General features: G+C 43.1%; 1 protein-coding gene across 4 annotated transcripts in view; it reads left to right on the top strand.

The window, feature by feature from the left end:
- pik3r3b (phosphoinositide-3-kinase, regulatory subunit 3b (gamma)) overlaps positions 1-13,906 on the top strand; it is a 578,548-nt gene that overhangs the window by 121,794 nt on the left and 442,848 nt on the right. Inside the window, exon 1 of one of the 4 annotated variants that reach the window (XM_060919994.1) lies at positions 6,974-7,216. The exons of the other annotated variants lie outside the window; for them this stretch is intronic. Coding sequence (XP_060775977.1) covers positions 7,171-7,216 — 46 coding nt within the window. The 5' untranslated portion in view covers positions 6,974-7,170. Of the gene's footprint in view, positions 1-6,973; positions 7,217-13,906 lie in introns of those variants that run through there. 4 annotated transcript variants of the gene reach the window in all.

Raw genomic sequence — 13,906 nt, 5'->3', positions numbered from 1 at the left:
ATCCTTCTACAGGGTCGCAGGCAAGCTGGAGCCTATCCCAGCTGACTACGGGCGAAAGGCGGGGTACACCCTGGACAAGTCGCCAGGTCATCACAGGGCTGACACATAGACACAGACAACCATTCACACTCACATTCACACCTACGGTCAATTTAGAGTCACCAGTTAACCTAACCTGCATGTCTTTGGACTGTGGGGGAAACCGGAGCACCCGGAGGAAACCCACGCGGACACGGGGAGAACATGCAAACTCCACACAGAAAGGCCCTCGCCAGCCCCGGGGCTTGAACCCAGGACCTTCTTGCTGTGAGGCGACAGCGCTAACCACTACACCACCGTGCCGCCCTGTTAGAATTTGGTAAAGAAAAAAATAAATATATTATTTACCAGCTTAAGGTCGGTCCGTATGGTGAAATACCGTGACCTCGGCCTTGAATACTGACCTCGGCCCAGAGGCCTCGCTCAGTACTTTCAAGACCTCGGTCACGGTATTTCACCATACGGACCTCCCAGCTGGTAAATAACATATATATATATATATATATATATATATATATATATATATAAGGGAGGTTGGTTTGATTTGAACATATTTAGGTCATAAAAAGTTACAGAGCATGACTTTCTCTCTCTCACACACACACACACACACACACACACACACACACACAAAAAAAAAAAAATCACTTCGCTAATATTTACATTATTACATTTTAAATGATTGTGACTGTTGAAGGAAAGGGTAAGGGGGAGTGACACACTTCCTGAGATTGAAATGAAAAATAATATTAGATTCCATCATCTGCAGGATCTTAATTACATAGAAGATGACCTGGATAGTTAAGATCGAGTGGTAAAGTCAGGGCTGATAAACTCTCTGGCAGTTCTCTAATCATCCTCCTCTCCTTGGGGAGAATGAGTGTCTCTGGATGGAGGGAATGAGGGAGTGGGTTGTCTGATTGAAACAGGTGGGCTGGTGTTCTCTGGCACATTTCCATTCGCACATCTCTCTTTTATGTCCTTCTCTTTTAACGCTGGTTGTGTGTGTGTGTTCTTTGTTTCCCCGTTAGTTCGTTGTTCCTGCTGTGTACTTGACTGATGTCTTGGTCAAAGTCGAGCTCTCCTATGGATTACCATAAAGTCGTTGTGTGTACAGCGCCTGAGCAGTTGCTATACCTGAAGGTGAAAGATCCAGAAGCCACAAAGTCTAGAGTCTACCAACAAGCTGTTTTTATTTCAACACTTCACATTAAATGTACATCCAGCCATTTTTTTAAGCATACTTAAAATATAGAATTGAATAAAACGTCTATTATTTACTACTGGCCGTAAGTTCAAGAGATACTGTACCAGTCAAAACTTTATACTACCCACACCACTTATGCATAGGTTTTTCTGTATTGTGACTATTTTCAACATTGTAGAACAATACTGAAGACATCAAAACTATGAAATAACATCCATCCATTACACGGGCGATTGCTCTAAGACAACGAGGGAGGCTCAGCCTCCTCTAAAAATGATGAACATCGTGTAGGATGAATTGCGCTAGGCTTATGTTATAGCCGACCTTATAACATTGCTATTTCAGATCCAGAATCATAGAAATATATGTGCTCAACCCAACTACAGTGCGAAATCATTCCCTTATAACTTTAATGTGTGCGTGAGTTTTTCCCCCTCGTGACAGCGAGATGCAGCCCAGCCTCAGTGGATTGGGAGCTATGTGCTTGTCAATCTCAAAATGCAAGACGATTATTGGACAAATACTGCGAAAACGCCCGCCCACGGAGTCTCACGGACTCCCAGCCTCAGTGGACTTCAATGGCATTTGGGAGCTATGCGCTTTTCAATCTCAAAATGCAAGACGGTTATTGGACAAATACTGCGAAAATGCCCGCCCACGGACTCCGAGCCTCACATGGGAGGGACATGGCAGTTTCCGCGAGGAGACTGGTGATTGGTGAAAGCGGCCGGATATTTTCTTTGATTGACAGCTCGTTTCAACTATAGACAGGCAGCAGTTCAGTGTTGCCAGATTGGGCAGTTTTAAGTGCATTTTGGCGGGTTTTGAACATATTTTGGGCTGGATAACGTCAGCAGTATCTGGCAACATCAGTTCAGTCCCATGCGGATTCGCAAGTGGTGTGGTGTATTGTAAGAGATCGGCTTACATTTCGATTTCATTCATTACATACGGTTTCTACCAGCTTTTTTAGTTTGTATATATTTTCATTGTAAATAAAGTGTAAATATAGTGTTGTCAAGTTTGCTATCTTAGTTCCAGAAACTTCGTTTATTTGAGTGACTGAACTTGAACTTGAGGGGGCTAGTCAGCTAGCAAGAAAGCTGCGCACGGATGCCAAGCATTGCTGATTTAATTTTGGCGAAGCCATTTGCCAGTCTTCCTTTCGAGGAAAAAATTAAAATTAAAGAGCAGGGTAGACCAACGCCTCAAATTGACTTGGTGAAAAAGGTAGGGAATGATACTCGTTCCTTTCAGCTCTCCTGGTACGAGAAAGTGAATTGGCTAACCATAGTGACCCACATCAACAACAGTAAATAGGCTACTTTAGTAATATGTCATGGATGGACCAAAAATATAGAATCTATTTAAAATGTTTATGCTGAGTATATTATATTGGAATATATGTTTTTCTGGATATGAATTAAACACAGCTACAATGTGGAAAACATTTTTAAACAAAAACACAGCCGAGGTCAATTTTTAAACAACATGCCACAATTTTAAAATATAAAATGTTAAAATATACCCCCCCCCCCAACACCACCATCATGTATATTGGACAGTAGGCTAATGGGCCAAAAGAACCTGTTATTTCACAGTTTGTGACCCTGCCAACAATCAGCCAGATCAGAGGCAAGAGTATGGGCAAAATTGATGTGTTTTTTCTTTTAATATCTAGAAATATCGTAACCGACCAGCCTCCCCTGTTTGAAAGACTACCAGCCGCCACTGATCCATTATCTGTAGCCGCTTTATCCTGTTCTCCAGGGTTGCAGGCAAGCTGGAGCCTATCCCAGCTGACTACGGGCGAGAGGCGGGGTACACCCTGGACAAGTCGCCAGGTCATCACAGGGCTGACGCATAGACACAGACAACCATTCACACTCACATTCACACCTACGGTCAATTTAGAGTCACCAGTTAACCTAACCTGCATGTCTTTGGACTGTGGGGGAAACCGGAGCACCCGGAGGAAACCCACGCGGACACGGGGAGAACATGCAAACTCCGCACAGAAAGGCCCTTGCCGGCCACGGGGCTCGAACCCATGACCTTCTTGCTGTGAGGCGACAGCGCTAACCACTACACCACCGTGCCGCCCCATGAAATAACATATGGAACATATATATGGAATTATCATATGACCCTACGGACCTGCGCACTTGCTCTTAATAAAATAATTGGGAAAAGTCACGTGACTGGGCAGATACGGATAATTGAATCTGGTACAGAAAAAGCCGTATGCAGCCCCGGACCCATTTCTCTCGCTTCCGCTATTTTCATTTTGCTCTGAATTGTTACTTTGAAAAATGAGCAACTCAGCTGAGCACAGTGAAAGTGAATTTTATGATCCAGATGATTTATCCAACACCGACCTAATGACTCGACTGCTGACTCGACTCGATTTTGTTTTCAAATCAAAGTTCTTTTGTGTAGATTTAACAGGCTTGTATTGATGATGTCTTCATGAGCTGACCTGAGTTTGAACTGACTTTTACTAACACTCAGTGCGTTTACATGCACATAGAGAAAATCGAATTTCTGCCGTAGCTCGACTGAAATCGAAGTTCTAAATGCCATGGAAACACCTTAGCTCGGCTGAAATCGAACCGAACTGGATTTCTCGTAATCGAGCTACGCGACCTAGATTATGCGATTGTAGCCGAGGTACTTAGTGCATGTAAACCCTATCGAGCTACTTACTTCAGCACTGCCCCTTCCGGAAGTGACGAGTGACGAGACCACAAGCGGGAAACACAACAGCCTCGGTCGGCATGACACTTCACCTTAGCTGCCACTTTATTAGGAACACTTGTGTCTGGGCATGTACGCACCCATTTCCAATTAGTTGGTAAGTTATTAGCATGTTAGCAGGCTAACAGTTAATGTTCACCATTACAGATCAACTTCAACTTAGTGGCCATTTTATCAGGAACACTTCTGTTCGTACATACAAAGACTACGTTCAGACTGCACCCTGAAACGACCCATATCCGATTTTTTTGCCCATATGCGACCTGTATCCGATTTGTTATTGACAATCTGAACGACACAGATCCGATTTTTTTCACATGCGACCCAGGCCGCTTGGATATGTGGTCCTAATTCCGATGCATATCCGATATTTTCACATGCGACTGCAGTCTGACCGGACAGGTCGCATTCATGCGATCTACACATCATCAACAATCAACGCAAACGTGTCAATTTGCGCATGCGGGACACTTTTGGGTCGTTTTCCGTTCATATTGGAGATCGCATACAAGTCTCATATAATTGGTAATGTACTTGTCTCATATAATTGGCCTAACAAAAAAATCAGATTTCACAACAAATCGGATATGGGTCGTTTCAGGTTGCAGTCTGAACGTAGTGAAACACTCTTCTTGTGAACACGGAACTGATAACTTTGTTTACACTCTTGAATAGCTCTTCTTCATGACGACAACCGGAAGTGTACCAACACGATGGGGCATGTAGCGCCACCTGTGGCTCGGGTGCACAATGTACCTCACACAATAGCTCGATTTCCTTGTGTGCATGTAGGATTGGATTTCTCTGGCACCCCTGCTGGGACCCTTTGCTCGATTACCGACAGCAGCTCGATTTGGATGTGCATGTAAACGCACTGAATGTTATCTTAAAATCGTTTTCGTTTCGAGAGAACAGTAAAGTCAGTTGTATTTTATAGAATTCAAACTGTTATTTCAAACTTGATTCAAAGGTGATTCAGCATATAAATGGTTTGCTGTCAACCAAATAACAATTGATTGGTTCATTTTTCGCACACCATTGCTCATTGTAGGTTTGTTAAAAAAAGGTCATATGATAAAATGCTTATCGACTGAGTTAGGTCGGGCCGGATGGGAAAATATTTGGCTCTTGGTCATTTGTATGGACCGAGTGCAGCGAGGCATGACCTCGAGCCAAATATTTTCCCATCCGGCCCGACCTAACTCAGTCAATAAGCACATATTATGTGGTAAACAAAATGTTTAAAAAAAAAAAAATGTTTGATATTTTAGATTCTTCAAAGTATCCAGCGTTTACCTTGATGATGCTTTGCATGCTATTGGCGTTATCTTAACCAGCTTCATAAGGTAGTCACCTGGAACGCTTTTCAATTAACAGGTGCCTCGTTAAAAGTTAATTAGCACAATTTATTGCCTTCTTAATGCGTTTGTGATCATCAAACAGTAAATAATAAAGTAAATAGCCCTATTCCACAACCGTAGTAATCCATATTCTGTCAAGAACTGCTCAACTAAATAAAGAGAAACGACATCCATCATTACTTTTAAGACATGCAGTGACTTGGTTAATAAAAATAAAGCTATTGAATTCGAAGGTGTGTCCAAACTTTTGCCCGGTACTGTATGTCAGTATTTACGTGGGGAAAGTTCGTCATATTCAGAGTCGGGTTCTGCAGATTATTCAGAACATTCAGATAATTTAAATTATCTCAGAGGTTGTTAGGTTTTTCTTGAGTAGAAGTGTCAGAAAGGGGTGTTCTCTCCCCCCTGTAGTGACCACAGCACAGCCTTTCTGTGCGGAGTTTGCATGTTCTCCCCGTGTCCGTGTGGGTTTCCTCCGGGTGCTCCGGTTTCCCCCACCATCCAAAGGCATGCAGGTTAGGTTAACTGGTGACTCTAAATTGACCGTAGGTGTGAATGTGAGTGTGAATGGTTGTCTGTGTCTATGTGTCAGCCCTGTGATGACCTGGCGACTTGTCCAGGGTGTACCCCGCCTTTCGCCCGTAGTCAGCTGGGATAGGCTCCAGCTTACCTGTGACCCTGTAGAACAGGATAAAGCGGCTACAGATAATGAGATGAGATGAGATATTTGGACATTTGTTTCATTTGTATTCTCAGGCGAAATCAATCTGAAGTGTACCGTTGACTAGAATTTTGCCCTGGTGCTGATGATACACTCAGGCTTCTGGACTTCTGAAATTATGACTCCTTAATTAAGCTATCCATCTGTGGAGCAGACAGATGAATAAGAAACGGGAAGAAAAATGAAGAAGTATTTGTTACATGTACTGGAAGCATTCTTTACAAGCTAAGTTGTGCTGACGCCAACATTTTGCCCTGTTTAACACATACTCTGGAGATTACCGGGCTATAAAAGTCATTGCTACAAGACTCAAGGCGCACATCCTTTCTATTCCCAAATGGCTTCTTAGTTCAGCTAGTGTTCCATCTTTGCATCTTAAAGACATTCTTTGGAAATGGCCTTCAAATTACTTCGAAATTACTCCATCATTAAGTGCACATATTGTCTGCATTTGCACCCTGAGCATTGTTAATTATTTAATGAGAAGCTAGAGGCAGGCGAGCCGCACTGCAGCTCTGGCATCATGATGGTGTGCTGGGTAAGGGGAGTGTGGAGAGCTTGGGAAGTGCACTTCAGAGAGGTAATTAGAGTGGAAAGTGTGCTCAGGGGCTGGAGGGGATGAGAAGGAGCTCACTTGGTGACAGAAGGAGCATGAACGCAGTTCGAGAGTTACTACTGCAGTAACAGGAATAATAAGCTGCTGCAGGGAGAGCGATGCAAAGTGCTGATCCGTGTTGCGTGACCGCATGCACAGACATCACAGCGTGTGTGGATTAGCATAACCGGTAATGTCTTCTGGGTGGCAGCCAAGATCAGGTTTGCAGAACTGTCAGTGCATGTGAGAAGTGCTGAACGTTTATTAATACAGCTCCGGTGTTTTCCAGGCCATTTATCCTGAGTCTGCACCGAAAAATGATGAATCCAGCTTTTAGCAATGGGAAGTATATTTTTTTCTCCATGGAAATGAGACAAAAAGTGCTCGTACTAAAGCTTATTTCCTCATATTCTTCCAGTGGTTGAGTGATGGAACAGCGTATCCTCAAGAGCGGGTCTCAGAGCAACGCTGTAGGGAACGGAGGCCGCACATGAAGCGGGTTTATGCTGGAGAGAGACGCTCAGAGGGACTCCTGGGTATCTTATTTACTTACATAAAGCCCAGGCCATTATTAAAAAATGTTCCGTTTCCAGTCCACCGGCCGGGTGAGTGCCGTTTGTGCGGTTGAAATTTTTTTTTTTTAACGCCGGTTTTTCAACATTTTTTTTTCAGGTTCGTAAATCTAAAATCAAACTTGCCATTTCCGCATTCCCAGGGCTTTCCACTAAGGCTCATACTAGCCAGCCATGACAAATAAGTAGCCAGCCGGGAGGGGAGTAAACACAAAATAAACTCCTGTGCACGCAGTTCCCAGGATTAAATGCATTTTCCACAGACCATTTATTTATTCACTTTACTCAAATACAAAGTAAAATGGCAGTAAATCTTCTTTCTTTTCTTGCGTATTGCATCATGAGGCGTTCCTGGCTTGTAAATCTCTTATTTTCGGTGCATGACACATTCACGCAGCTGAGCATGCTATGAATTAACAATGACAACGGTCTGCAGTGGCGGCTACACAATTACACACTCAGCGAACATTTCTCCATTTGTGTATGAAAATACACTCCAACCACTCAGTTTGGGTTCATTTACAACCAACGGTGTCTTTTGATGCCAGCACGTAATTGAACGAGAGAAGACTGGTTTACCGGAGACAAAATAAGCGTCATCTCTGCTTCTGTTCCCTCCGGCACACTACTGCCTCCGCCGAGTGCGCGCGCACTCTGAACTGAATCAGCTCTGCGCATGCGCCGTGCGGCACAAAAAAATGGCCGCCACCATGAAGGAAGCAGATCCGGAGTTTTCAATTTTGCTTAAGTGTGAAATCGCAAAATGGTATTCTAGCGAACAACAAAATAGTAAAGATTCAGAAAAACAAATCATTCAGTGATCATTTTAATAGTGCAATTTAATCCGAACTAGGCCTAACGCTCGATTTAGAACTACAAAAAGTCCGTGCGTCGGACATTTTAAGTACCTTTGTAAAAGTTTTGCAAATGTTGCAGTCAGCATTTAAAATGCTAACTTAGTTTTTGTACAAGTTTCAGTTGATTAAACTGTCATTTTATTAAATGTGTCTGCTTTTGTAATAAAGTACTGAAAGAAAAAGCAAACACAGCATTGCGATTTCTTATCCATCCATAAAAAAAAAAAATCCCTCCCTCCCGACTGAAAATTTTTTTGCTCACCCGGTGGACAGGAAACTGATTTTTTTTTAAGGATGGCCCCAGGATAGTGTTTGCAGTGCAGTGAATGCTAACACATTCTCGTAAATTCTTATTCTGAACTATGTCGTACAGTGTCTTGGAAAAGTATTCATCCCCCTTGGTGTTTGTCCTGTTTTGTCGCATTACAAACTGGAATTAAAATGGATTTTTGGAGGGTTAGCACCATTTGATTTACACAACATGCCTACCACTTTAAAGGTGCACATTGTTTTTTTATTGTGACACAAACAATAATTAAGATGAAAAAACAGAAATCTGGAGTGTGCATAGGTATTCACCCCCCAAACTCAATACTTTGTAGAGCCACCTTTTGCTGCAATTACAGCTGCAAGTCTCTTGGAGTATGTCTCTATTAGCTTAGCACATCTAGCCACTGGAATTTTTGCCCATTCCTCAAGGCAAAACTACTCCAACTCCTTCAAGTTAGATGGGTTGCGTTGGTGTACAGCAATCTTCAAGTTGTGCCACAGATTCTCAGTTGGATTGAGGTCTGGGCTTTGATTAGGCCATTCCAAGACATTTAAATGTTTCCCTTTAAACCACTCCAGTGTAGCTTTAGCAGTATGTTTAAGGTGGTCATTGTCCTGCTGGAACGTGAACCTTCATCCCAGTCTCAAACCTGTGACCAACTCAAACAGGTTTTCCTCCAGACTGACTGACTTACTGCCCGTTATGCCTCCTGGCATTTAGGGCAGCAACGAAGGATCTCCACTCCTGGCGATTTTGGGCCATCTTTTGGACACTTCTCCAGATCAGATTCATGGTTCGCATCTCCTCCTCAACAGTCCGATGCCAGGTGGTTTTGGGTCGTCCTCTTTTTCTTCTACCTTCTGGTGTCCAATGCAGGGCTACTCTAAGGACGCTGTTTGGCTCTCTTCTCATGCCGTGCCCTATCCAGTTCCAGCGCCGTCTCATTATGATATTCTTTTCCTCCAGCATTGCCCTGTATTTAGTGCCATCCATCTTTCCTTCAGTCCTGATCAGCTTTCCTGTCCCTGCAGATGAAAAATATCCTCACAGCATGACGCTGCCACCACCATGCTTTGCTGTAGGAATGGTGTTCTCAGGGTGTTGGGTTTGCGCCACATATGGCGTTTTCTATGATTGCCAAAAAGTTCAATTTTTGTCTCATCTGACCAGAGAATCTTCTTCCATGTGTTTGGGGAGTCTGCCACATGCTGCTGGGTAAACGCCAAACATGTTTTCTTAAGCAATGACTTTTTTCTGGTCACTCTTCCATAAAGCCCCACTCTGTGGAGTGTATGGCTTAAAGTGGTCCTATGGATAGATACTCCCATCTCGGTGGATCTTTGCAGCTCCTTCAGTGTTATCTTTGGTGTCTTTGTTGCATCTCTGATTAATGCCCTCCTTGCCTGGTCTGTGAGTTTTGGTGGGTGGCCTTCTCTTGTCAGGTTTGTAGTGGTGACATATTCTTTCCATTTTGCTATAATGGATTTAATGGTGTTCTGTGGGATATTCAAAGTTTGGGATATTTTTTATAACCCAACCCTGATCTATACTTCGCCACAACTTTTGTCTCTGGCCTGTTTGGAGGCTCCTTGGTTTTCATGTTCCTTGCTTAGTAGTGTTGCAGAGTCAGGGTCCTTCCAGAACAGGGTGATTTATACAGACATCATGTGACACTTTGATTGCATACAGGTGGATCTTAATCAACTAATTATGTGACTTACGAAGTGAATTGGTTGGACCAGCTCTTATTTAGGGGTTTCATACGAAGGGGGTGAATACTTATGCACACTCCAGATTTCTGTTTTTTCATCTTATTGTTTGTGTCACAATTAAAAAAAAATTCACCTTTAAAGTGGTAGGCATGTTGTGTACATCAAAATGGTGCTAACCCCCCAAAAATCCATTTTAATTCCAGCTTGCAATGCGACAAAACAGGACAAACACCGAGGGGGATGAATACTTTTTTTTTTTTGCAAGACACTGTATATTTATGATCTGTTTTGTCTTACTACCCAGCTGGAAGGAGTTACCAGCCTACGGTTTTATTATTAGGATATATTAGGGTTTTTGTTTTTTATTATTATTATTATTATTATTATTCCCTTCTACGTTTAGAAATTTCTCTCGTTTTTTTCCCCCCGATGATGAATTACTTTTGGTAAATAAAAAAAAAATCTGATGTCTTTGTTTTGTTCAAAATGATTTGGACATCCAAAAATGCAGCAAAACCTTCCCATACTGATCAGTTAGAACTAAGGGCCTCTGCATGCTCTTGCGACAAGGCTTTCGCAGATAGCTTTTCGCAGACAGTTGTAATTTATCGTTGAGCGGGGAGTAATAGGCGTGCGCGATGTTATTCACCGCCACAACGCAAGGGGGCGCGGAGTCGCGAAATCGCTAGGAGTAGTTGGTGGGTGTGGTTAGTGGAGTGTTTATCCTCCGGTTACTTAGAATGACTAGAACTGGAGTCGTATAGATGTCCGTACTTCCTCACTTCCTCGATCAACCGCTCTTCGTGCTGCTCCATCTTCGCTCGTGTTTTTAAAACTGGCGGTTGTGAAAACAAACCAAACCGGGAAAGTAGGGAAGTGGAAGTGCGTGTACAGCGGATGTAGAGTGGACCGATCAGAGCCCTCTTGTCTGCGACGCTGTCTGCGAGGCTTCTGCGATGGTCACAATTTTTGGGAGGTGCGCGCAGAGCGTCTGCGAAGGTGGGGGGGGCTACGCAGACGCCATCTGCGATGCCATCTGCGAGGACTGGGTTGTCAGCATAAATTGGCCTTAACTCCGCTGAATGAAGCACTACAATCGTGCCCTCTGTCATGGCAGCGTAGTTACTGTTGCTATGGGGTCACGTGATGGTGCAAAGCCTCTATAGTGATCTGTATTACAACGGCGCTTCATTGTATTATTCTTATTATTAAAGTATAAGATTACAAAGTCCTTATAAACAGTCTCAGAGCATCGCACATTTTTGTCTCGTGAGTCATGTTGCGCTTTTGTTTATTATGATGACGTGTTTTATTTGGTTATTGGTCCTGTCTCCGCCCCTGTCCTATCATTGGTCTGTTTCCCAGTTGTGCTCACCTGTTCTGTGCTAAGCATTTAATTACTGTAGTTAGTTATTTATGCCTTATTGTTTCTGTCCCTTTGTGTGACGTCTTATTGTGCATTTTTGTACCGTTGAGCCTTGTTCTCTGTTGTTCCCCACTCTTTGTTTCTAGTCCTACCTCCTGGTTTTGAGATTGGTGTATTTTCCTGTTTTACAATAATTAACAGTATTCCACGAAATCAAGTCGTACATGAGCTGATAGCCGACAAGATGCGTAGCGCCAACTTGGCTGTAAGCTACGTACTATGAGATTGAGTGGCATAACTGTTTTATTCTATCCACATTCACTGGATTTTGAGAAATGGAGCATTTTTATTTTATTTTTTGCAAATTCGATCAATTGAAAACTATACAAAACGTCGGACAAAATCATTTCCACTTAGAATGTAAACAAACCAGCGAAACGACTGACAGTAGCAATTTGTGAAAAATGCGAGAATAATGGCGGCACGGTGGTGTAGTGGTTAGCGCTGTCGCCTCGCAGCAAGAAGGTCTGGGTTCGAGCCCCGTGGCTGGCGAGGGCCTTTCTGTGTGGAGTTTGCATGTTCTCCCCGTGTCCGCGTGGGTTTCCTCCGGGTGCTCCGGTTTCCCCCACAGTCCAAAGACATGCAGGTTAGGTTAACTGGTGACTCTAAATTGACCGTAGGTGTGAATGTGAGTGTGAATGGTTGTCTGTGTCTATGTGTCAGCCCTGTGATGACCTGGCGACTTGTCCAGGGTGTACCCTGCCTTTCACCCGTAGTCAGCTGGGATAGGCTCCAGCTTGCCTGCGACCCTGTAGAACAGGATAAAGCGGCTACAGATAATGAGATGAGATGCGAGAATAATAATTATTGAAAAAAAAAAATTTGTTCTTACCATCAAATACTTTCATTCCGTATTTTGTTGCTGTTTTGTATTTTTGGGGGTTTAGTTTCAGGTAGAGTTTTTATTTCGTCCTTGGTTGGTTCAGCAACACGTGCCACCATTTTGTTTTTCTCTACTCACAGTATATGAGCTGATAGCCTAGTAGTAGAGTAGCCAAACAGAGCATGCAATTGCTCATATCCAGTGAAATGTGGATAGAATAAATATGGATTATCCGAGCTCAGTGCTGTCTGCCTGTAATCTGATCACCATGACGAATTCATCTCATCTCATCTCATTATCTGTAGCCGCTTTATCCTGTTCTACAGGGTCGCAGGCAAGCTGGAGCCTATCCCAGCTGACTACGGGCGAAAGGCGGGGTACACCCTGGACAAGTCGCCAGGTCATCACAGGGCTGACACATAGACACAGACAACCATTCACACTCACATTCACACCTACGGTCAATTTAGAGTCACCAGTTAACCTAACCTGCATGTCTTTGGACTGTGGGGGAAACCGGAGACGAATTGAAATCCTGATTTCTGGATTGTGCCTTGATATACACCAAGTCTTGCATAACACCATGCATGTGAGTGGAGCGGGGAAATCAATGTTCATGTAAAAGACAGAACTAACATAACTAGTTTGATTGTATTACCTTGAGTTGAGAGAAAAAAAAGACAGCTTTGTGAGGGAATAACTGTGATATCTTCCTTCACAGATGTTCCACAACACAACATATCTACTATAAACTTATAAAAGTATGGTGTGTTCTTACACTATGTCTCCGTCTGTAGGAGATAAGTGAACGTACCTTAAAAACGAAGGCTGTCTCGGGATCCTGGTGGATTTTCATGTTTGAAAGTATAACTTGTGCCAGTGTTTTATTAATTAGATGATAAGCGAGCAGCAGAAGAATTCTCTCTGTCTTAGGCAATGCTCTCTGTAGAGGTAACGCACACAGGGGCGCTGCCAGAAATTTTGGGCCCCATGAAAGATTAGAATTTTGGGCCCCCCAACTTTGCCCACCCTCGTCACAATTGCACTATTGTCATTATTTGACTTTTGATAGCCCATGGACCTTGAGTTTGTGACTTTATTACATTTTATGTATTAACCTACCAGGGACTAGATGAAAACTGGTCAGTGACTAATTCTGGTGCATTTACAATCACAAATGAAAATTCAAGATTTTGCCACATGCCTTCTTGTGCTAGGACAATTGGTAGTGAAATGTGTGATGTGACTGCTAATAAATCGTAGAAAAAGTTTATTAGCAACACTTTAATCTAGCAAACTGTATATGGCGCTCGCTCATTAAAAACTTCAATCCTAAAGCATTTATGGGTTGTATTGCTGCTTACCTCCTTCTCCAAAGGGGGGTTCAGTGGTTTGGTAGGGCGGAGGTCCCCCTGAGGCTGAATCTGTGCATATTTAGGGCACCCCATTAGTTATGAAACTGGTTATTAGCACCAGCATAACGTAATATTTCATCTTGTTTATCACACAAGTCAGTTCAGTTATTAAAATGGAAAAAATGTCACTGTACAAACTGTAAAAGTGTC

This window comes from Neoarius graeffei, chromosome 4 (assembly GCF_027579695.1).
Source record: "Neoarius graeffei isolate fNeoGra1 chromosome 4, fNeoGra1.pri, whole genome shotgun sequence".
Lineage (NCBI taxonomy): Eukaryota > Metazoa > Chordata > Actinopteri > Siluriformes > Ariidae > Neoarius > Neoarius graeffei.
This window is presented reverse-complemented; position numbering and strand designations above follow the sequence as displayed.